The sequence below is a fragment of the Rhea americana genome, unplaced genomic scaffold, assembly GCF_003343005.1.
Source record: "Rhea americana isolate MKP2758 unplaced genomic scaffold, rheAme1 scaffold_6, whole genome shotgun sequence".
Classification (NCBI taxonomy): domain Eukaryota; kingdom Metazoa; phylum Chordata; class Aves; order Rheiformes; family Rheidae; genus Rhea; species Rhea americana.
This window is the reverse complement of record NW_028186756.1, coordinates 12,499,136-12,525,808: the sequence shown is the minus strand read 5'-3', so window position 1 is coordinate 12,525,808 and position 26,673 is coordinate 12,499,136. Positions and strand designations below refer to the sequence as shown.

At 33.9% G+C, this 26,673-nt stretch overlaps 1 protein-coding gene across 1 annotated transcript in view; it reads right to left on the bottom strand.

Annotated features, from left to right (window-relative positions):
- Nucleotides 1–26,673, bottom strand: part of DIAPH2 (diaphanous related formin 2) — a 234,430-nt gene that overhangs the window by 133,187 nt on the left and 74,570 nt on the right. Inside the window, exons 21-23 of the mRNA XM_085319734.1 lie at nt 22,739–22,840; nt 16,021–16,260; nt 12,104–12,233 (exon numbers count right to left, since the gene is read on the bottom strand). Coding sequence (XP_085175860.1) covers nt 12,104–12,233; nt 16,021–16,260; nt 22,739–22,840 — 472 coding nt within the window. The remainder of the gene's footprint in view (nt 1–12,103; nt 12,234–16,020; nt 16,261–22,738; nt 22,841–26,673) is intronic.

Sequence of the window (26,673 nt, the reverse complement as noted above, 5' to 3'; positions counted from 1 at the left end):
TATTCCTGATAGGAATTTTCCTAACACAGCTATACTGTTTCCAGGGCACAAGCTATGATAATTTATGTTGTTTCACTTTGCTGTAGACAAACGATTGTGCTAAAAACTAACTCTAAACATTAGATCAATCATTCTTTGGTCATAATTCCTCCTGAACGCTGGAGGGGGGAAAAAAATAAAAGAAAAAAGAAAAAAAAAGGATTGTAGATACATTATGTCCTAATATCATAAACCAGAGTTTCACTACATGCTAGTGTGATAGATTGTTGTGTGATAAATCTAGAATAACCTTCAGCAGTAAAAATAACTATACATCGAAATATCTTGCCATGGCAGGATGCTGAACTTCAGCATTTTAAGTTTTGAAGAAGCTAGACGAACAATCAAGACAGGATAGATGAGATAAATCCTTAAAATGGCTTCCAATCCTACTACTTCAAATGAAAAAAACACTCCTCTATTCAGATTAAACATCACATATGTTTTTAAAATACACTTGGGCAAAAATAAGGAACAAGTATTGAGCAGTACATTCTTAGATCAACAGTCAAAGAATGTCACAGTAGAACCTCAAATAGGGCAATATGGCAAGAAGTTATTATTAGTTCATAAGCTCAAAAGAAATTACCTATTTTTTGATAGTATTAAGGTCACAAACAGGTAAGAAAGAGGACTTAGGAGTGCTATAGATACTAAAAAGTAGGTATTTATCCATCTATGATGAGGGAGCAGAAAGGACAGAAAATATCCTAGCTAGATCACAAACATTTCCAAAAACATAAGTATTCTGATACAAACTAGTTATGCTTAACAAGTTGTGCATTACGAGTTATATACTTTTTTTTCTCCCCTGTAATATTGCACTTTTTTTCCCCTCCTCTGCATCCTTTGAAAGTTCAGGAAAAACACTCAGTCAACTCAAAAGCTAATAGGTTACTTAGATATTATACTGTACAATATACTGTAAATGAATATGTATTATTAGAAAGAGCTTCAAAAAGCAAACATTTTAAGCACAGATGTGCATCTGTACTTCTAACTTTCATACCAGATTTCATTCACCAGCAGTGGCCCTGCATTGTTGTCTCATCATAGTATGAACACCGAGTGCTAAAGCAAGGCAGCAGTACAATTATGTTTCACCATTTCTCCCCTATTTTTTTTTTTAGGGGATTTTTAGACCTTTCCTCTCCTACAAATGATCTCCCTTCAGCAAACATACAGCAATTATTTCATGACATTTATTAAAGCTCATTATTTTAAATGCTGGTCTCCCAAGCTATAATACCCATTTTAACTACATCAAGCAGTATCTAAACAAAAACAAAACAAAACCTTAAAAGAAATTCCTTGTTATACTCTTTTTAAGGCTTTCAGAATCTACATCTCCCAGGAAATACACCTTCACAAAAAGCAGAACTGAAATATGCAACAATCCAACTAGCTCTTTCTTATTATCTAATTCTAAAGCCTCAAGATTAACGTACAAAAAGGACAGGTTTTTATTGTGATCCGTCTGCCTTTGAAAATGGGAAGAAAAAAGCAATTTAAAATGATAGTCAAAAAACATTCTCATAATAACACTGAGTTAAGCAGGCAAAGTAGGCTTCTTCCCACCAAAACTGTAAAATAACTATGAAAGAACGGAATGAGAGGGATAAAAATATTGGTAAGCATAGAAACATATTTATGCTAATCTAGTTTACATGAGTTAAAACTTTCAATCCATAAGACTTTTACACTAAACTCATTTTAGTTTACCAAAGTCAAAGCAGTTACGTATTGATTCTATTGTCCTGCCCATTTGCCAGTGGAGATAGAACACAATTTTGAGATAAGAACACCTTGTAACAAAAGTCCAGGCTTAAGCAGCTCCTGGCATCATCCGAGCTTAATGAGATAGTCAATCCGAGATATAAATTATCTGACAGTTTGAGATGATGTTTAATGAGGCATGTGTGTGCATAAGCTCTGGATTGCAATGGTGTTCTTAGTCTATAGAGAGAAGGGAAGGAGACTTATCAATCCTTTGGGACAGGAAAGAAAACACCCTATCAAACCAAAAAAGGGTGAACCTTGGAGGCTCACAATCTCCGCTGTGATCAAGACCTAACAACTTCACAAAAAATAAATGTTTACAAATACTCATAACATTCATATGTCGCTGAAAGAAAACAGACGTATCTGATAGAGAGATGACACACAGTTTTTAACACCTACCTGGAAAAATATATACCATGTAAGTCAAGCTTACAAAGAACAAATATTTGGTACAAACTATGAACAAATTCTATCAGTTTTGCAGAATAACGATAGCAGCCCTCTCAAATGATGAAATTAAATTTAAATGTAATACACACTGAAATGCAAATGCCATTGACAAGCTTGCCTTGAAAAGTAAGATTAGAAAAAAAAAGAAAAAAATGCCAGTTGGGTCTAAAATCTGAAACATTATAAACACTTTGTCTCTTTTTCTCCTCTGGAGTTGATGAAATTTCAGTGCTCATAATCCTGAAACAGAAGTTTGTGCAGATAGCTTTTGTTTAATATCGCTATACACACACACACACACACACACACACACAGAGTTTTACTCTGGTTTAGGAAACAAATGTCCTTGTCCCTGTTACAGGTGGGAAATGCTCCAATGCTTATGCATCTCCACACATGTTCAAAGAGTACAAAAACTCCAATTCGATTATTGGCTATAAATACAGATCTCTTCTAAGGCATAAATTATATAACATTGGTTATCATAACACAACTTACTGAGCCCTTAAAAAATCAGTCATAAATAGAACCATTAGAAGCCAAAACTGTTTTACCACTAATGCTGTTGACATGAGACAGCTGTCAAACTCCTTTCCAAAGCACAGTAAAATGCCATTTCTCTTACAAACTATTTCAGAAGGAAACCTCGCTGTTTGTTTTGGACAGGTCCACTTGTCCAACTCAGTACTGACTCAAAATTCTTTACATCTTAAGGTCAAATTAACTGGCAGTAAAAGAACAATTTTCTGAAAAAGAAAAAAAAAAAGCCTCAGCCCTTAAGATTACTTCTGTTTGAATTGTGACCCTTGTTATTTTTACTTTTGTGATCTAGCAGCCTTTACACATAACCTTTCAACTTCACTAGGAGTAAATTGTAAACAATCATATGTTGGAGAACATAAATCTTTTAGTTGAACATGAATTGACTCATGGTATTACAGATGAAATCACTTTAGAGAACAGAAATCTTAATTTCAGAAGCTTTAACCATGAGCATTACAGGTTATTACTAAGAACAACAACACCTCCAGCAGCATTCTTCTGGCAATAAGGATAGTTTCTCTAGGGCACTCCACAAATTCACTCTACTTTGAAAGCTTTTATATGCGTCTTACAAGATCTCAAAGGCTGAATTAATTTTGAAAGTAAATCTTATCTTCATAAATTGAGTACCCAATACAGGAGAACACTAAAGTCAAAGTTTCCTGATAAAGGTGTAAAATTAATTTTAAGTGAGATAAAGGCTTGAAATGATTTGACTTTTATGTTCTATTTAATTCATTAATTTTCAAAAGCATTGAACATGCTGTTTCTGCTACATTCATTTCAAAATCCCTTATTTTGCACTGGCATAGTTTCTCCACAGTCAAGCTTTGCTTGGTCTGTATAATTTCAAATTTACATGTACATACCATAATTCACTGGGAAACAGCTAAGGTGCACTACATTCAGCAGTGCAATGGTTTGGAAAGCCCAGCATGTAAAAGACAAAGGAAGAGTAAACTTTTGTAACATAGCCTCTTTAGGAAACCTAGTTTATCTCCATCATTGGAGATGCTTAAAAATTGATTGAACAAGGCCTAGAGCAACCGGAGCTGACCTAATGGAGCATCTGTTGAGCTTGAACTAGATGGCCTCCAGAGATCCCTTCTAACCTGTATTTTTCTGTGATTTAATGAAAATTTACATATACTTCAGCAACTTCAAAGTATTCCCCATTTTGAAAACCAGCTATTCTCTTTATTCTCCTTCCCTCAAAAATGGATTTAAGCTTATATTAAACAGCATTTTAAAAAACATTGAATAGCTAGATAGCTAGCAGGATCTTTAACAAAAGCATGTAATACAGAATATGCTTTCTAGAAGCTGAAGACAAGAATAAACTTGATACATGCATATAAATGCTGCAGTTCTTGGCATTCAACAGCTTCAGATCCAATTTAAATGACAGCTTTCTTTACTTTTATTCCCTCTCCAGTGTCTGTGCATTTAAATCCTTTCCGTAAGGAACAATTACATATCTATCACTAACTGTGACAATAAGAATTCCATATGATAGATGCATTCCAATGTAGTAGTGTTTCTATGTATTTATAACAGCTACACAAGCTACCTGTCTATGCATGACTTCCATTGCTTTGGAATGTCTATACATTCAGCTCTTAACAGTGAGGCCTGGTCTTTCTAAATTGCCTTCAGAGGTTTACCAACCTTTCTGAGTCAGGAAGGATGCATATTCAAGAATAGATCAGGAAAAGAAAAAAGAGTAGGTGCTGTTTTGCAACTTTGACAGTGCAACGTACTTCTAAAGGCTGGTATTATGGGAATTCTGGGGAGATTAAATAATTTGAGAAGTAGTTTAAAGTAGTCTTCAGAACTTAATTAGTTCAACTGCAGTTGGATTTTTTTTTAAAATATATAACAACCTATGAGAGTAATCTGGATTTTTTTTTATAGTTATATAAAGTAACTTTTTTAATGTAGAAAAATGCTCTCAGATTTTTCTCATATATATGATGCTCTTGCAGCTGCAAAACACTGTAACACCCTGATGCTAACATGATTAGCTTCCTTCAAAAATCTCAACAACCATTATTTTACTTAAAAATTAATGTAGATTAGAAGACAATAGCTAAATAAAGTCTCAAAACCCTCACATATCATAATAGCAAAGCCCAGAAAAATTTAGTAAACAATTTTGCAGAGCACAATCCAGCCTAGAATGCTACTCCATCTCCAACAGGAATTCTTTCAGAAATTCCACCTTGGAACCACAACACAAAGCTTGTCTGTGAGTTTTCCTTCTCTCTTCTTCACTGTCATCTTGTCAATGAGGAAGAAAATTTTTGCTGAAATACTTTTAATGAGATAATGCAGAAGCTACTGTTAATATACAACCTATGATATATGCAGATAAAGGAGTGTTACCAGAAGAAAAAAATCCCTGTGGTGTTTGATGTACCTAATGTTTGTGTTTTTGCTACATTCAGAAAAATATATTAAGAGAGCTCCTGACATTTCAATATTGCAGTTCACATGAACGAAAAGAATGATAGAAGTATAAGACTTATACTATACAGTATAAGACTGGCTTTTGAATGTAATGCGGAGTGCCAGTTTTCAGATTCTATTACGGAGGGAACAGTCGCAGATGCAGGCGTGAAGTTTACCCCGCCAGAAGGCATCGTCTACTTCATAGCCACTAATGTGCCAGATTGGGTAAAATCTGTTTCAGCAATTTAAACTGCACAAGGTGGAAAATACTGCAGACTTTCTTCGTAAAAACAAAGCTTCTCCTGCTGCAAAGAACTAGAACATTCTCCTCATATAACCAAAAAAATGATTGCAACTTTTGAGTATGTTTTATATTGCTATACATGAAAGGAAGACTCAAACAGTATTCTAAGACATCTTTCCTGCTCTAAAATTGTGGCATTAACTCACAGTGAAATACCTGTATAGAATTTAAAAAATATTTTCTTACACTATTAGTAATAAGATATAATGTCAGATATATACATACTTGCATTCCACAGCACTTCTGGTTACTAATGTCCTGTCTATGAAAGATGCCTCGACTGTCAGAAACATATATTTGCAGATTAAAGAAATAAATTTTGTATTTCTCACATGAATGAGAAATCTGTGGTGCTGTTATTAGTACTTTCTAGTCTACTAAACAGACATACTTCTCCTCCCCTAAGGCATCTTTCACTTCTACTCCGCATACTCTACATCATACAGTGGCATCTTTGTATCAGGCACTGAATATGCTATGTTTGAAGAAAACGCTCTCACAGCTTCTGAACCTCCTCTGCCTTATTCTTATTCCTCCCCTTGGAATTCTGCTATTCTCAAGAGTCCTATATGACTGGTGAGCTAAGCCCCAAACCCCACACTCCCCCGACACCCACCAATGATCATGTTACTTGTCTAAAAATCAAGACACCTTGCACAGTGTCAAATAGCCAGTTACAGACAGCATCATTTTAGATCCACCTCTCTCTGAAGTAAAAAGGGGATGAAAAAATACAAGCTCAGAAATATTTCATACAACTTCACTCAGTATAGCAACCCCCGCTCTTGGCAGACAAAATAAGACTGTTTCAGCTATACAACGGACATACAGGATTTACCATGCACTGTAACATAAGTATGTCAAGGATTAATAAACTTAGGAGGAACTGGAAACTGTGAGAAGTGGGACAGAATAAAAAAAAGAATTTCTGGCATATGATTCTGTCTTGTTTAGATTCCCTTGGCTCTAGTTACATTATCTAGGTATCGACATCAGATATGATGAATTAATAACACTGGTCTAATTTTTGAGAAACTGATTTTATATGCTTGTGTTTTCACACGATCATAAGAACAGCAAATAGTTAAATTTTACAACTAAGATAATTATAAATAGAATTCTTTTTAAGGAGAATCCCTCAAATTTATCCTGTATCTGAATGTTTAGAAAATACAAGCACTTGCATTTACCATTAAACAGTCTCTCAAGATATTCCAAATCTGTGTAAGACATAGGTAAAGTGTTACACTGTTTGCTGCACACATTTTTTAAACATAGTTCCTGCTTCCAGTGCATGATTCTATGTATGTGAATTCCAGTGCAAGGTATTTATGTCTTACAAACATAGGTTGGCTTTTTATAGAACCGTTCATATTGAATCCTGTTGAATCCAGTTCTACTTTGTCGGTTATATACAATGTAAAGAAATTAAAGTTGATGAATTCCCATTTAAATAGGAACAGTTCTGTACATTGTGATCATGTAATCTTTTTTTTTCCTCTCTCTTTGAGTTTGTCAGTGTAACATGTTCCTGCAGCCATGGCACACACTACATCCATGAGTGAAATTTCTAAGAATGGGTGCTTTAATTTGCTGTGCGAAATACTGCTTTTAGTAGTAATGGTAAAAAGGCTCCATGGTTCTGTATTTCTTTAGGTAGTCAGGAAAGAATGGATGTTCAGACCAAAAAGATTAAGAATAGCTTTAACAAAAAAATAATAAGTCCTTGCTAGCAGGTCAATATACACTCACTTTTTTTATGGTATCTACTTTTTAATCTGCTGTACTCAGCAGACAACAAGCACTTGTTTTATCAAATATTCTTCCGTTGTGAAACTGAAAGCTATTTGTTTTTGTTTTGTTTTCCTCCACAACTCCTTGCATTCTCCACAAATTCTACCAGCGAAGATGATGATGAAACCTTTTGCACTACAGCAGTCAATTCTGAGTAAAAATCAGTTTTCAACATAAAAATTTTTATCGGGGCTATCAAATCTATACATAGTTGACTCAAATATCTTCACTAGGATACACGTGCCTTCACTTCGAAGATCTGATCAGGATTTATTTTAAATAAAAGCTCCATGTTTAAGCCATCAGTTGTGATTTATAGGTTCTCTTATTTTAAAATCTGAAATTAAATTATTATTATAAAACAGATGATTAACTTCCCTCCTCCTGTTTTAACTTCTTTTGTGCAACATTTCTCTAATTTCTAGATAGCTTGATAATTAAGGGAGCGTCAAGTTCAAAAGAAATATCTGTTCTGGGGGATTCAGAAATATACTTTTTTACAATATGACTTTACCTAGAAATACCAAACTTGTTAGCTGGCTTCAGTAAGGTACCTTTCTGTTTGTTTAGTTTCAAAGTTTTGTTTGACTGCACCTGCAGAGAAGGATGTGAAAACTTAAGACTGTCAATAAAATCATAACTTACGATATATAAACAACAGGGAGCAAATACTATGAAGAGAAGAGTAGGTAAAGTAAATAAGGTTAAAAAGTAAAGTAAGGGCTATGTATAGTTTCAATCACAACAGGAACATGAGGATAGCACTGGAGATTGGAAGCAGGTGAGTGAATACCGTTTGCACCAAAAGATCAAGTTTGTCACAATCATGTGCTTTTTATTGGTTTTCCTCTCATACAGTCTGCTTCTTTGAGTAGGAAAGAACAGTTTCCCAATAATCTCTTCATAGTTAATCAGTTTGACCTTTGCTTACATTTTCCAGAATAAAACTGTTTCTCAATTTATTTTTACTTTTCGTAAATCTTTAGGTTGATCTTCCATCCTTAAAAAGATCAAAAGATTTTATTATGCCTAATATCAGATTATTGAAGATTTTAAGTACATGCACGGGCAGTTCACCTAATCCCATTGACCTTTTCATATTAAAATCCAGTTTTACGTTTTATCTATTTGTTAAAAAAAATTCTCATATATCCTTTGTTCAGATCCTTGTTCTTTATTTTTACATGAAAATTAAAGCAAAACAAGACTTTTTATTTACGCAGGACTGAAGTATATACCAAGGATTTAGGGGAAAAAAAGTCAAATGTGATAAGTTTTGTATTCATAATTTTATGTACAATTTAAACTACATGGCCACCTTCTGCCTAAAATGTAAGAGGTATACATCTCAAGAAGTCAGTGTTGACTGTTTTGTTCATATTTTCTTATTTAAAATTCATATGAAGATATTATTGGCCAATACATTTGCTTTTCAAACCTTATCTAGGTGAAGTGAACGCCCTTATGCCTGCAGACATTTTGAAAGAAAAGCAGCATGCTACACACACACACACACAAAATGTAACCATCCATTCCCTGAAAATACAGGTTTTTAAAATAACAAATAATAAATAGAAAGCAAAAATATTCCACACGTAGTACATTAAATTCCTACACCAAAAAAAATGACCGCACATGACAATAGATGAACAACCACCAAAAAATATCATAGGGAACAGCTGTAGCAAGTTGCACAAGAAGGTTTTTTCTGCCAAAACTCTGCTTTGTCTCAGAAAGCTCAGAAGAGCTCAAAGGGAAGTTTCCGCCAGTAACAATGAACAGTTCATGCTTTTCATACGAAAGAAGTTAGTGCAGTTTAAAAAAAACTCAACCAGTTTTTATGCTGTAGAACTAAACAAATGTAACTGTAGTGAAACCTTATGCTAAATCCTGGGATTAGTAGTGACTTTGCTGTCATTTATATGCTTTCTCTTCTATTGGATGCAATAATTTAATTAAAATTTTACTGACCCTTTCGGTTTAATCCTTCAAGTCAACCCATAAAACACCAGAGGTTTTCAATCAAACTATAAAATGCCTCAAAGCTGCAAGGTGAAGTGTCAGCCACATGAGAAAATTAATAAAAGATTATCAAACATACCTAGTAAACCATAAGGCTTTGTAAAGAATTTTAACAACAGAAGCAAAGAAGGAGGAAGGTTACATTAAAAATTCCCCTCCAGAAACAAAGATCAAGTGATGGCAAAATATTTTCAATATTTAACTAAGACAATAAACTGCAATTACCTAAATAAAATTAACCACTGTTACACTTTATCACACTTCCTAGTGAACACTTCCCAGATTAGCAACACTTACTAAGCAAATTGAAAAAAAAAAGGTATAAAACCTAGGATTAACAGCTCAAGTTTATGAAGTTTATCAGATCTGAGAAAGTCATTTGATTCTGTATCAGAGACTAGGAACAATCACTAACACAGTACCAACCACAACAGTAGCTGTACAAATTCTGCGTGTAATATCCAAAGCAGTGCCCAAATTTAAACGTCCAATGGTTCATTTTTAAGCATGCTCCTTTATACGTATGGTACATTCAAGACAGAAACGCACAAGATATTCTCTCTCGATCTCTGTGCTGCCCGCAACCACAGTACCCCCCTCCATCCTCTTTAAGCAGATCTGTCCCATTTCATCAACAGGCATTCACGCCTGTAAGCGATCTACCAGTAAAGAGGTAACCGAAGCATGGGGACACGCATGAAAACTCAGAAAGGGCATGAGGTGGGAAATCCACACACTTGCCATAGCCAGGTGCTACTTTCATTAAGTGCAATGAAGCAAAAGGAGAACCCTGGATTCTGAAATAACTATTTGTCTCGCAGAGAAAATGATAATTTTAAGCATTAACTTCAAAAAGATGGCTCCATCATCTTAATTATGAATTAACAGTTCTAGTTATTGATGCAGGAGAGAAAACTTACTGCAATCTATTATAAACTGCTAAGTCACAATAATTTATCTTAATTTTCAGAAGTTTTTTTTTTTTTTTTTTTTTTTTTTTTTAATACTGTGGTTTACCTTATTAACATTGAAAATCATTTTGGCACCATTCTGAATTCTGATACTTTGAATAGTATCCAAAAGCATGCCCTTCTCCTTACCATTGAAACAGGGGAGAGAAATAAACATCTGCAAAAGAAAATCGGGATAGAGCACCTTTTCTCTTCACCTTCATATTCTTGTACTCTCGAATAAATAATGCCACTTAAAACAAAAGAAAAATCTGTTCGATTCATCTTTATCAACTGCTATCACATATTCTTGGCAGAGGGGGAAAGATACAAAATACCAGTCTTGCAAAATTTGGCAGATCAGTTGAAAAAGGAGGTTGTAACCCAGAAATTAAGTTAAAGGACAGCGTAACCAGTTGCTTCCTCACAGAGCAGTGAATTTAAACAACTCTCTCCCCGTACACAGTGCATGCTTTAAAGCCTGCTGAACAAAAAAAAATCTTTCTAGTGAGGCAAATTCTTATTCATTCTGATCTTAATATTAGAAAAGTCAATCATTTCCTATACTTGGGAGGCAGGAACACTGGTACGTACCGAAGAGCTCTATCACAGCACTACCCCACTGCTTTGCAGAAGGTAGACCTAGGTTCTTACTTAAGTGATGGACAAACTTAAGTATTACAACCTTAAGCTGATTTTCACAAAAACTTCAAATTCTGACTTTTCACAAAAGATTGAAAAGGTCAAAAGGTTATGCTTCGTTTTTATAAACAGGTAAACTACACAACTAAGATAAATATTTTCAAGGTTATTTTTATTTTCCTCTCAGTGGTAGCTTAACTGCAGCTCATGTTTAAAACTAGATTTTGACAAAACATTTTTGGAGGAGAATCTCTCCAAAATTCTTCTTTAAGAAACAAAATAAGATTTCCTGCTTTGTGATAATGGTGAATGTAGAAGCAGAATAAGACAGACGGTGTTCCAGACAAAGGGCCTCACTCAATTTCTATTTAGACAAATTTGAACTGGAAAAGTTCTGCCAGGATAAATTTTTATTACAGTTTACAATTACATATTAAGCTTTTACAGGTTATGATAGACAATGTCTAAGTTAAATAATTTCAATCTTTCTGTGTCTAGGAACCAAGTGGGCTAAGAAGCAAAGTTTTACTTTAAATGCTCTCCAACAACAGTTCAGTTTTCCAACACGTTTACTGTGCAGTATGGCTGACTAAGAACAAAATTGGTAGTAACTTAGTGGTAAATGAACACCAATTAAACTGTATCTTTGATATCTTTGATTACTGTGATCGTTAAAAAGAGTATTTGTTACTCTTTATTGAGGTAAAATTCAGGTGTTAAAAAGAGAAACACATTGCATGAGTAAGACGTGTTCACTTGCAAGAAACAATCCAAGACATCAAAGGGATAATGAGAAACTAAACATCACCATTATACTGCTACAGTAAAACATCCTGTATCTGTAAAAAAAAAAAAAAAAAAAAAAATCCTGTATCTGAAGTTGCAAGCATTTCAGTGAGATATGCTGTATTATTTCCACAAGTCCACTTGAAATGAAGAGCAATTACTTTATTATTGTTTTACCCCTTCACATTTTCTCGGGTCAATACATACTAGAAAAGGAAGAATCCACCTAGATTATTAAAGCTTGCAGGTTATATAATCCTACAATTTAAAATGAAAGTTGGAAGTGTTTCATGTCAAAGTAAACAGGTATTACCTTTACATGTCTTATCTGTTTGCTTACCTTTACTTGCACTCTCAACATGCTCCAATTCATCTGGGAATTTTAAAATGTCCCGATAATTCTCCTCACAAATCTCTACCAGAAAATGCAATAGAGTTGTTTTCTGATCTGATGACTTAGTATCTCTAATCTAGAAAAGTGAACAGAGGGGAAAAAAAGAGAGAAAAATCATTTTTTTAAATGAAGCCTTTTTACATCTGCCAAACTCATTTTAATTGAGTTCATTAGCAAAAAGAGTTACGTACAACGGTTGGCTGCAAACGAAGTAAATTATTTCAAAATTCCCATTTCTACAATCCCTTGTAATTCTCAAGACTACAAAGGGAATCTATCCCTACACTGTATTTTTCATAAGAAATTACTCTGAGAATACTAAGATAAGAACACAGCTGTGAATAAATAGAATAAAAAGAGCAAACTCCTCCTATGCCACCACTGCTAAGTTTGTGAAAGAACCCCTCTGAACTGCTACATAGATGGACAGTCTGAAATACAGAATTTGCTCTTTTATTCCAGTCAAGTTAAAGAAGCTTCTCATCATAAATCTGCAATTTTTATTGAAGAAAAAGCTGAAAAATAATGCTGGCTCTTAAACTGTAGTTTCCAGCCAGTTCAGGCTTTTGAAAAAATTCTATCCAAACACATGAATTAAATGCACCTTAATATTTCTGCAATACAAAACAACAGAAAAAGTAAATCTAATCCTAACTGCCAGTAAATGAAACTCATTAAGTCTACTTTTACTTAGGAAAAGCTATGCGAGAATTACGCACAGTGTGAAGAAATAGGCAATTACTTATTTTCACCATCTTCTCAATTGTACAGGCAATTTCTAGAATAAATTAGTGATCTTAAAGGTCATATGACCCCCTGTTCTCCATTAAAGCTGTAGGCCATTAGAATTGGTTTACTGTTTTAAAAATCATTCTGAGATCATGAGATACAGGGCTAGCGACAAATTCCACAGTAAGCATATGTATCTGCAGCTAAATCTCACACTGCAGTGTGCTAGGGTATATGGAAAGGAACATGATGAATTTAAGAAAATTCCAAAAAAGATTCAAATTCAAACTCCATTTTAACGGACATGTGTTCAAAGGCCACAGAGGCAGTTGATGCATATAAGAGTTTGAGATGACTACACTTCATTTTAATAGATGAGAATTAGTACTACAGATATAGCTGTAAAGATTTTTAACCAAATTTTACTAACCCTTCATCTAGTACAGAGCTTATACAAAAGCAAGCTACAACACACACTACAAATGAAATCAAGGATTTAAGAATACATAAATATGTGTACAAAATCTCCTATTTGTTTTCTCATTCTGTAAATCACTAAAAGTTCTAATTCTATAATCCTCATGACAAGCTTGCATTGATGTTCAATTTAATACAGGCCTTTCAGCTTTAAGGATTACCCTGTTAAGAATAAATGAGTACAGTTCAAAACTAGGCTTTTAAAAATATAAGATATTTAGGCAATTAAGGATGCAATTTAATTCATACTGATTCAGTGATTAAGGACTAAACAATGCTCAGTAATGGTATGCAGTTAAAAGGTTTTGATGCTTTAATGTATTATCTACATAGAAGTTATAGCAACTTGAAAAAACCCTAGCTTTACTGGCTAAGCATCTGCATGGTAAAAGGAAATTGCATTTCAATTTGTCTGCAAACAAGAACTGTGGGATTTATAATGTCACAAAGATCAGAGAATACAATGTGGATAAAATTTTTTTTAATAGAAAAAAATATTTTGTCTTCCAATTACAACAGAACTGTATTTTGTCACCAACAGTAACAAATGAATTAATACTAGCACCTGCTAAGCTATTTAAGATCTGTAGTAAACAGTCACTCAAATCTTGAACAACCTTATCATGTTTGCTTCTTTGGCCCTAACAAAGAAGTCATACCCATTAAATTCACTCATATTTGAGCTTCATGCATTAAGATACACAACGTGTAACATTAGCTCTTTGTTTGATTTTTAGCATTATGTCAATGCTTTAAAATACTATTAATAACAAGAAGATAAAGGAGACGGTAACTCTGAGTCTAGCTTAGAAGACATTAAACAAAAATGCAAACAAACAATTGGAATTAGAATGCTAACAACAGCATGAACTATGTCATTATATTCTCTGTATTAACTTGCAACTTTCCAGTATTTTTATCCTTCAGGCTAAGCTTTTTGCCTCTTCTGTCACTTGAGTCTCTGGAGGAATTTAGATTTCACTTTATGGAAAAGACACTTTTGCCTATTTAGAAAACAATAAATTTATCTTTTAAAATTTTGATTTTTCCCCCTTATATTCTTTAATAATATACTTTAAGGTTCAAACCTCCCTTGCTTCCATTTATGACTACTTCCTCGTATTCTTCTGCTATATACATTATTGATAAGATGGAGCTAGGCTCTTTGCTAACCTCTTAATTATTGGAAGGCTACTACAATCCTCCCTGAAGCCTTCTCTTCTTCAGACTGATCCCCATTGCATCAGCCTTGCTTCACATGGCAAGTGCTCCACCTCCTCGACCACCCTTTTGATCCTCCACTGAACTCACTCAAGTTCATCAACAAGAAAGATATCTTGTACTGAAAACTGCACACAATATTCCAGATTAAAAAAAATATTTTTTAAGACCAATGAAATAAAAAAAATCATTCTGAATACTAAGTATGTAAACACTGACCTATAAATTCAACTTTATAAAGAAATATTAATCATGTACAAGGTTACTTCTCTAAATATGATCCTACAGCGTAAGCATGGGCATAAACTACTTCTAAAAATGTAAACTCTTAAAGTATATTATTATATTTATCTAATTCAAATTAGAATGGGCACGTTATATAGCAGTGAAAAATAAGGCCTTAAATGGAAACAGAAAATAACCTTTAAGATGAGCACAAATAAGCAACAAATGTAATAAATAGCAGACAACCACGTCACCCCATCATGACAAAGTTCTCTGCATTTCCATTAACAAATTTGTTCCGATTTTAGAAGTTCAAAGTGATAATTCACAACTAAAAAAAAATACAGGGCATAACTAAAATGTAGACCTATTAATGATACATTTTCATGTCTTCTATATTTTGGTCAAATCATCTTTTTCACGTTCAACAATCATTATTGTCCTTGTGGTCATTTTAATGTCATCTTACAGCAAATGCACACTGAATACAAATACAGTAGCACAGTAAACACTTCATTACAGAGAATGTTTAACTATTTTCTCTATTTGTAACATAGAAAGACAAGAAAACAAAAACCCCACTTCCAACAGAAATTATCAGTCTTAAAACCCCTCCAAAATAGAATACATTTTGTTTCTGAGGACAGGTCTGAATTGAATGATCAGAAATGAGTTTCTCAGTTATTTTAAGTGAAATTCAGCTGTAAGCACAAATACCTACACTGCAATAGTTATTCAGTTTAGTAGAGAACTTTTTTTTGCAGAATTAGTCAAATCTACATTTACTGTATCAACCTCTGTTGGATTAGCATTGACAGCAGTTTATAATAATCTATCATCTGGAGTGCGAGAATTCCTTCTCAAATCAAGGCTATGGCAGAATATCACTCACGCATACTCATCATTCTCCTCTCTCAATGAATAACTATTTTCTACTTAAAACATTCATTTTCCTTTAGATTCAAAACTATTGAAAAGCAAAAGCAGAATGGATTTATAAACTTTCAACTTGGCCTCTCTGTAAAACAACTATTCACAAGTAAAAACATTTCCCAGGTGATGGCTTTTAAGTTACTGATATCTTTGTAGTGCACCCCTTGCTAAAAATGAAGAGGTAGTCAGTAAGTTCCACTGATGGAAGGGTTTTTTTCCCTACTTTGGGTAGGTTGTCATGAATGTACAATTACAGAAGTTTTAGAGCTTCATCTTACCTTGCAAAGAAAACTGATGTTAAAACCAAGAGATTGTGCATTTCTGGAGCCAGAGTTCATGTAGTTTCCAACCAACAGCACCAACTCTAAAAGCCTACTGAAGCTTTCACTCTTCTTCAGCTCTTCACAAGCTAGTGTAACTGCCATAATATCAGGTTTAATATTGTTTACATGCTCTTCAAACATGAGTCTGAAAAGAATCCCATTGAGACGTGACCGCAACATTTTCACTGAACTCATCTGCAAAATAAGAATAAATGAGAACATAATAAATAACAAAAGCAAGTTTATGAAATTTATGCAAAATAGCTGATAATGAAAAACACTATGTAGCCACATCAGAAAAGTACACTTCCTATACATTTGTATTGACTGTATTGTGTGTCCAAGAATTTCTACCTGCGCACAGATTTTTTTCTCAAACCCACATTGACCAACTAGAAGCAGTTCATTGAAACAATATATTACAAAGAACTTTTTTTTTTTAAAGCAAATAACTTAATTCCAAACTCACTAACAATAAACATAGCACACTGCCAAAACACTTCTTCACAGCAAAGGAACAAAACACTTCTTCACAGCAAAGGAACAAAACACTTCTTCACAGCAAAGGAACAAAACACTTCTTCACAGCAAAGGAAATGTAAGCAACTTCCACCAGTTAACAACAACTGAAGAATAATTAACATTAACATGTTGTCACAGCTCAAAAAAAAAAAAAAAAAAAAACTAAGTCTCTGACATTTACTGATTTCCTAAAATTAAGTTTTTCAGTTCTTCTTCCTACAAAAACATAATCTCTTAAGTGTATGCTGATATCAGCACAAATAAAAACACATTTCAACTCTGATTAAGCTAAAGAATTATGCTTTTCAGACCCCCTCTTACTGAGCTGATGCACAGTATCCTAACTTGTGTTTGATCATTAGAGGAGCAACAGGGGAGAAAGTAGAGGGATAATGAATTCCTAGGGGTCAGGGGTCTTCAGGAAAGATGTGAGAAAATTCGTGAGTTTGAGACATAGGAGGTCAAGCTTCGTTAGTTAGATGTTTGTATGAAGCCAGGTTACATCTACACCATTAGTCATGAAGCATTTTCCGCCTGATGTGACTTATGTTCTTGTGAGTTATTGCAATAAATATTGATGACATCAGTGACACATCTAAGGTGCTTATTTTTGCAGTTTTCATTAAACTGTAACACTTTTTTTGTTCACTTATTAGCTATATCCATAGCATCCTAAGTTGTACAAAAATAATACTACAAGCTCCACCAGTATTTTGGAATGATAGTTACTGAAAAAACTCAAATGCATTTTAAGTACATTTGATCCCCAGATGTTTCAAGCTCACCTCCAAAAAAAAAAGCACCAAGCTGCATATCTCAAAGACCAATCAGATTCAAGAAGCAGATTAAAAGGGTTTTGGCACAAATTCATGGCAGCAAAACCTATATATACAAGGAAGTATGCCCCAGGATACTAAAGCAAGGATATACTTCAGGTTTACTCTTTCAGTTCTGATCACTAGACATTACATTGTGTGGGCAACACACCGCCTGCTTTTCAACCTGTTGCCTTTGCCCTTTAAATATACTACTTAAGCTACACCCCAAGATGCTATCACCTTTACATTTCAGATACATTGCTAACTGTAGTACATAACTTCTTGACCTGATAAATAGATGGAAGGTTATAAATCACACCTCTGCGAAATGGGAAACAATGTAGATATTGAAGAGTATCTTTGCTAGCAATTCATCAGCTTAAATGACCCAAGATCAATTTTGTTAGATTGTCTGCCAAAATATGTCCTCACAGTTGTTATAATCCACAGAAGATATTTAAAAGCTTTAGAATATTAAAGCAGAAGTGCAACGATAATTTGACAGAACATTAATCGAAACATTTGTGAATAATAATCGTTTACAGCATATTAACCGATTTGGACTTTTCTCTTTTTTAAATGCTGTGAAGTGGCATGGAACACTGGTCACTGGTCATCATGCTTCAATATGCAAGGGATTTACTTGCATTGCAAGGTAGTTGTCTTCAACAACAGCACTACATTTTAATTTCATTTTCTGATCTGCATAGTATTAAAAAACATCTTGACAATTTCGTGAGAGCTGCTTCAAGCGGGATTTCCTATAAAATTAAAAATACTTATGTATTTTATGTTCTTTATGCATCAGTGGATGATGACCATGAGTTGCATTTTCCACTCCGCAAGCTACTCCTCCTTTTCTTATGCATCTATACATACACTTTCAACAGCTGATTAAAACATTGAACTTCGAGGAATCTTATGAAAATAGGCAAGATGCAGTAATCACACTCATTAAGATTCATTAAGAAAAAATCAGGTTCCTTATAGCTCTACAAAATTGGTGTCAAAGTCATATAATATATCACACGTATTCAAGTGGATACAAGTAACAGGAAGCATCATGCAGGACATGAGGGTTCTTTTTGTTTTGTTTTTGAAAAAAAAGAAAAGCACCTGTCCAACAAATGTTATGGGCACTGGAGCTAATAAGATCCTTTCCTATGCATCTGCATTTGTCTGAACTGTCTACTTAAGTTCTTGGGAAACAAGGCAAAAAAAAACATGATTAAATTAGCCTTGTTTCCTATGGGAAAAAGTTGCAACAGCTGTAACACAAACTTTGTGAACTCACTCAGACAACTTACTTAGCCTCCTAACTGTAATACATTAACCAGTTGCTTTCCTTTCTTTTCAATGTTCTACAAAGATTAATTCTGCAGTAGTACTAGAAATTACAGTAGTAAAAAACAAATGGCTATATTTAATTAAAAAGATCGAATGACTAAAATAACACAGTTCAGCTTGTACAATCCTTCTTGATTGCTCTACCTTCCAGCAAGGACTCTTTCAGATAGCCAGAGCTGGTTACCCACCAGACAGGGTCACAGAATCTCCAAAAGAACACCTACTTTTCCAGGACACACAAGAGACAAGTTATCTTTCGGCCAGTTCCAGTTACTTTGTTTTTTTTTTTTGTTGTTTTGTTTTTGTATAGAAGACAGTAACTAAAACTTACATCACGTAACTGTGGGATGATCTTTTAGAAGCAGTAACACTATCCCTAACCCCACTTCAAATTTCATGGTTGGCAGTAAAGAAACATGGGTGAAGTTTTGGTAGTTTAAATACCATGAACTCTGTGTAAGATGATATTTTTCTAGGCCTTCATTGATAAGAAACGGTAAGTACTTGCACTTTATAGCAACCTATGGGAGTTACACTTTCATAATACTTACACTGCTCAACTAGCAATCAAATTAAGTGCCATTATTTAAGCTGCAGCTGCTTCCATCATAAAAAGTTAACCATTTAAAATACATATTGTATATTTAAATACCAGAAAATTCTGCACAGCTTATTTAATGTTACAGAACTGATTCAGTTAATCTATTTTCTTCACTCTGCTTCAACATCAGCAACACAATCATTTTTACAGGAGATTTTTGAGCTGCCTTTTTTAAATCCAGGACATAACTTCAAAAACTGTTCCAATAATTAATTTGAGTACATAATTGATCTTAATATTTCATCTAAATGAAAATGTGATGCACTAATTTTCATTCACATATCAGACAAATATTAAAGCTAATTGGTCTCTTACAGTAAGCAACCCATTCAAGGATGGCTTTTCTACACAAATTTTAAACATCTTACTCTGACCTTTATTAAACTTGACAGGCATACTGATTATCCAATTAAAATATGTTAATTAACATACCTAAATTTGCATACAAATAAATGTACACCTTTTAATGTTCCCTAATAAAGCCTGTTAGTTAGCTTTATTTCTTAGCATACTCTTCTTCACATCACAGTTAAGATTATCATTAATGCAAGACCCTAATTCAACACACAATGAAGAAACACCTCCTTATTTGACTGCAATCAAGTTCAGCTGTATTTCTTCCACTTTAATGGAATAATGGATGGTTGAATTAAATCATAAATAAAACCAGCATTTTAACAGTACTATTGTAGCCATATAACTCTAAAAATAAGACTGTAGTGTCTATAAGGAAAATAATTTTTAATTGAATTAGATTATAAAGTTGAATAAACAAACCAGCTTCAGGACACTTAATCTCTTCATCAGGTAAACACCACAGTTTGGACATGTTTGATTATGCACATTTCTCTAGTTAATGGTGTATTAAGTACTTTTGAATTCTTTCTCAACTTCTGTGTTCAATCATTCCCCAAAATAATGAAGTAGCAAAAACAGCGATCACAAATGTATTACACGATACTTACTATCTAAAAATAAGGATTTATAAAAATTGTATGACTTTTTCAAAACATCTGAGTGAAAAAAGGACCATTTAGTTTCAATTCAGTAGTAATTACAAGTCAGAAACATAAGATTGCAAAAGACACGACAGGCTCCCCAGTGATTTTCGTTTATCATTCTAAGTTCTTCATTCTGAACTTTCTGCTGCCCATTCTGATGTATCCCTAAAACATGACTCAGGGCAGTACACTGACATCTGCAGCTTGCTCCTAACTTATGGCACAGCCCTACTGTCACAGCTTTGCTCAGCAGAATGGTAATTCACTATTACCCAACAGAGAACAGTGAGGATGCAGATAAACAGCACACTGATTCAGAAATCTCTTTATATAAAACCTACAAAAAAATACAGCAAAACTGAGTGGGTGAAAAAGGCTGAGGTAAAAAAGACAAAGTAGATATTATGTTTATAATAGGAAGTGTGTGGCAAAAGAACAGGTCTAGCTTGGAGAAGAGGCAAGGAACAAAAGATCAGGGTGGAGTAGATGGGAATTTACAGCAGTCAAGAGGAGGAATGTCTATAGAATGCCTTAAATCAAAGTCAATAAGCCTAACTTTCTGAACTGCTTTGCTAATGTCATTGTAAATAGCTAACTGAATGCACTTGATAGACATTTTAGTAACCATAATTTGTCTTTAATGCTCCTATCTGGTTTGCTTTCATCCCATGTTTTTCTTTGGACAAGTTTCAAACACCCTCCTCGCACAAAATTTAAACAATTTCACACTTCAATTGGCATTATTTCTGTGAGAGAGGAATAATGAAATATTTATTTGATATATCAGTTGCTTCCTGCTATCCTTTTGCTCACTGTCTTTTCAAAAGTAGAGAGGAAGTAGAGACAGAACTCAATTCCTCTGGTATTCCTTCCTTCCAAGAGAGCAGGAGCCCTCAGGGCTGGCAGTACCACTGCCATTTCATCACTGTTTTAGTCACTTTCTGTCATGTGACAAAGGGGGGGACAAAATATTCCTCCAGTGCTTTTAGATAGTTACATAACACACCTCAAACCTCCTCATCATTGCTCTAAAACAATGCATTTTGGGAACTTTATGCCATTTATTAAAAAACAAAGAGACTAAAAGTTCTTTAGAAAAAGTGACTGGCTTTTCATTTCCCTAACTCCTCCACAAAAATTTCATTAGATCAAGTTATGTTCCCTGAATCCAAACAAAATCAGCACAAACGCACTTCTGAAGACAAATTATGCTCAAAACAGAGCTTTTTAATATAAAATTGGTTTTACTCTTTCAAGGGGCCACTACTTCTGTCTATAATACATTTTACTGTACATCACAACGTAAGAATCTAACAAAAGCAAACCTATCTACTATGGAGTTACAAATATATTCTAACCAATTTACAGAGGTGATCATAAGCCCTATGATCTTAGATTGACATACTGAAGTGAAAACTGGAATTGATTTGCCTAAAGAGTAATCAAGTTTTTGAAAGATCAAAAGCAGAAGAGGAAAAAAAAGTCTTCCTAGTCCTAGTTTAGTACTCTGTATCCGGAGCAGTACAGTCAACTACTAGCATGTGTCAGGGCAATTAACGCACAATGGATAATCTCATTCAGAGACTGGATCTAGAATCATAGAATGGCAAGGTTGGAAGGGACCTCTGGAGATCATCTAGTCCAATCCTCAGCTTGGCCCATACGGGGATTGAACCCACAACCTTGACATTAGCAGCACCATGCTCTAACCAACTGAGCGAGTCACTGTAATAATTGTAATACCTCTACTTTGTAGAGGTATCTAATTGTAATCTCTCTACTTTGGGGATAAAAATCTATGTACTGAACATCAGTAAAAGCAACAGAAAACTATCTTAAATCTAAATTCTGACACAAATGTATGCATCTTCCAGAGCAGTTTCTCATTAAAAAATATGTATATACACATACACATATGATTTTAAAAGTTCTAGCTTTTGGCAAAATATAAAATGAAGGATAACAACTATATTAACTCCTTCAGTCATCTACAGTTTTCCATATGGTAGTATAAGTTAATCAAAGTTGTCAGTGCCAGAGTAAATGCATTGGTTATGAACTCTTAGAAATATTCTTCTTTGTTAGTTGTAAAGAACACTCCAGGTTTAATCAACATACATGATCTGCACAGAATATATACAAGGCAGTCAGATAAAACACTTGGGCTGGCACAGAAATGCCTGTTTGGTCTTAATCGCATGCCATTATTCCTTTCAGAAAAATACATGGTAAATGTATTCATAGCAATTTTTAGATTGTTATTGAGCAACAAAAGATAACGAACTGTAGAACTTGTAATAACTATTTCCAATATTTTACAAAATAATTTAAAATTTTTCTTCCCAATCTACAACTTCCCAGTTAACTACTGCACTAATACTTACGACAATTCCAAATTGTTCCGGCTCGCAAAGATCACTATATTCATCCTTTAACTGGGCTAAGGCATTGAGCTCTTTTTGCTCAGGAAGATTCTTTACTAGGCTCTAGGAAAAAAAAAAAAGAAAGAAATTTATTTAGGTATCTCCAACATTATATAAACATCAAATCAAATCAGTAATTACTTAATACAGACATCAGCACCTCTGTTATAGGCTCTAATTTGAGGGATGACAGACTTATGCACAGCTCTTAGACACTGTCAAACACTGAAGAATTATTTGCTATCTACAGTCTTTTTTGCCCTCATAACTGCATCTTGCTCATTATGCATTAATCAAGGAACAAATGATTTGTGCGAAGCAAGACATGAAAAGGAAAAATAAAGCTTATGATTTTATTCACAATAGCAGTGTGAAAGTTTTCACATGAAATCACTTTAAACGAGAGATAAATGCCATCTCAAAGTTGTACAGAATCTTGGATGGTAAATGTTACACTCACCACTTTTGATAATGCAACTCAGGAAGAAGTAAAACTTGTTCAAAATCTTATCTAATGCACTCCAAAAGTTTTGCAACATTATGATTTAACTTTCATAAAGTTATACCTAAAGTATAAAACTACTCTTACTAAAACAGAGTATTCTGACTTCAAAGGCTATTCAACAGAAATATTGAATATTCTATTGAATATTCAATATATTTAAGTTTTGAGATATTTAAACTTGTTCTTAGTTGAAAAAATATTTTAAGGGAAAATAAAGGTATAATATATCTATATTTAAATAAAGGTATATATTTACATTCAAGAAAGTAAACAAAAGCAAATAATCCTTTTTCATTCACCAAAGTTCACGAATCTTAAGATCAAAGAATGACACTAAAGCAAATTTAAGAAGTGTTAGGCTGGTAAAATTATACTAGAGCTGATATTAAGGTCTGCAGCAGCACAAGGACTTTGAATGACGTCTCAGCAGTGAAGGAAGCTTAAAAGTCTTCTGCAGCTCTGTATTGTCCCCACAGATCAGAATGAATTCTCAACATGCAGACAGATACCTACTCCAGATATCGTAACCTTGATGCAATTTGGACATAATCTTTATGCAACTACTAAGTTCCAAAATTACAATCTAGATGATCAAAGTAAAAGTAGACATATTCCAAACAAATGCTGGTTATGCTTACAGGCAAGCATTCTGTAACATATATATATTAACCACAAAATTATTGGATAATAATTCTTCTTTCTTAATGCCTGAGGCCCCTGCCAGCCCCTCCTTAAAGAAGCCCAACCACCAGCAGTGTAGCCAATGAAAGCTCTCAAACTGTCTACAACCAATACCTCTTTCTGATAGGATGTTACTGGTTGATGAATTAAAAAAAAAAAAAAAAAAAAATCACTCTGCTAGTATTCTCTACCATGCCAACATATTCTCCACTATGCCAATTTACAATCTTTACAATTATACTTTGATTTATTAATGACACCACTAACCTTTGAAGACGTGCAAAATGCACATTCATGACTGGTTGAATACAGTCCCAATTTCTCCACATCACAATTCACACTTTAAAAACTAAGGTTCTTGGGGACGACTAGCAAGTTTAACCATCAAATCCCCAAAAGATTACTGTAAAAAAATACTATTGAATTTAAATGCTAACAATAAAGCATACTTCGTTGTTTCCCTATTGTTATCAATATGCCACTCCATCTAAAGTCTGGGAAGTAGCAACCAGCTGAAAGTCCATCGTCACCATGCCCTGAATTCAGCTAAACATGGTGTTTGAAAAGGAGATGCTTATAAGAACTTATTCTCAATTCTCTTTAAGAGAATATTTTGTCCCAAAATATATTTCTCAAGGAAAAAAAATACAATGGCTTACAGTCTACCATGTACTCAATCTGATTAACAATCTAATTAATTTCAGTATGTATTACAAGATAAATTTGAACAACAGCAAGAAACAAAGGCTTCAGAAGCCTAATTGAAAGAGACAGCATTTCTCAACACGCTCAGTTATGCTATACTCATTTAGCTTTCACCACTACTTAGACACTTAGAGAGACTTAGAGACATACTTAGGGACTTAGTGATACTTAGAGAGAACAAGGCAGTTCCTGCACATGCATTTTTATAAACTTCAAGTTCTGCTAAGTATGAAAGTAAGCAAGGTTTGCTCTGCAGAAGTTCTCCGACTAGCAATACTGAAAAACGTTAAACTGGTAAATTAGGTAGTACCTTACACGTAGTTGGAAGACTAGAATAAAATGCACTAGAAGAGACTGAAGATTAAGTAGATGATATGGCCTATTTATGCCAATATATTCTTAAGAGCTTTTTTAAAAACATGGAAGGAAATTCTTACAGTATATCAGCTAAATCTACCTGCTATTAGAGGTCACACTATTCCTTTCAGAAATAGGCTAACCTCCAAATAATAACTTATTTCCTGCTTCAACTCTCTCCACTGGAATGCCAAACCAAAGCCTTGCTCTTTTGAGGATTACGAACAGTTGCGTTTCTAGAATGGATATGAATTTATCACGAAGGCATCCATGCGTTCTGTTAACGTTGCCTTTTACTTAAGCAATTTCATTTTCCTCTCCGATGCTTATCTACCTCTCTCTTCTCCCAGCACAGTTATACTGTAGTTATATCCCCTCTCAGCTATTTATATTGCTAACCTAATCAAGCCAATCTTTTCTAGTTTCCTTTTTAAACTATGTTTCTCCATCCCTCAATCAGCTTAAGTAGTTTTTAAGTTCAGCATCTACATTTTTAATTCATTTTTGAGAAATGTAAGACATTATCTAAAATGCTCTGCATAAATGTGTTATTCAAAAATATAATAATTATCCTCTCTCCTGGAAATACTTCACCTGATACACCTTAGAATCACATTTACTTAAAAAAAAAAAAAACAAAAAAAACCACACAGCTGCATCACAGTGGTAGTTATACTCATCCTGTTGGAGATGGACTCACTCCTCAACGATTTCTGATTGATAAGCAACTGTTACAGCATTAGTTCCCAGTATTTCACAACTGTATTTCAAGATCATGACCTTATATTTTGGCCTAATATATTACATGTTATTTCTATTAATCTAGACCTCAAGATGACTCCATACTTGCTGTAAGCAAGGTAACTACACTATTGTTAAGATATTCTGCATTTCTGAGGAATTTGAGGATTTTTTCTTCCTGTTGATACTTGATTTGACTAATCCTATAGGCTTCTTGATCTAATTATCCAATATCCAATATCCCTGATCATAACTGTAAAATCAAACTTTCTACTTCTTTCTAAATAAAGAATAAACTTCTTTCTTTCCTATACTGTGCAGAAGCTTTTTATAAGAAAAATAGATTCTCTGATGTTAGGTAATATTTTCATCGTTGTAAATACTTACTAGAAGTACTTAGTATGTAACTTTAGAGCCCATACTCATAAAAACAATGCATTTTGCGCTGACATAGCCTGAAGCAGGACACCATATTGAAATATATCAAATAAGGACAGATTGGAAATATATCAAATCAGGACAGACTGGAAATAAACTATAATAAATGAGGAACTCTCAAAAATATTACAAGCAAGAAAAAAAATCATAATATCAAGTATTACTCCAAATTAAACAGGGATGAGATTTTTGATACTCCATTTATGTTTTCAAACACATTAAATTAGTTAGCAGAAGTTTCAGAATATGCCACCAAAAAAAAAGTACCCTATATATACTGCTGTAAGCCCAGTACTGAGGTTTATGAGAAAATCATAGCCCTTCCTTAAAAGCCTCAAGTCAACAAAGCTCCAGAGAGGTAGAAGGGCTTTGTTGGTACGAGAAAAACTGCAAAGGAAGCACAAGCACATTTAATTCGATAAACCTAATTCAATTCACATTGTGTATTGCGCAACATAGTAGAACCAAT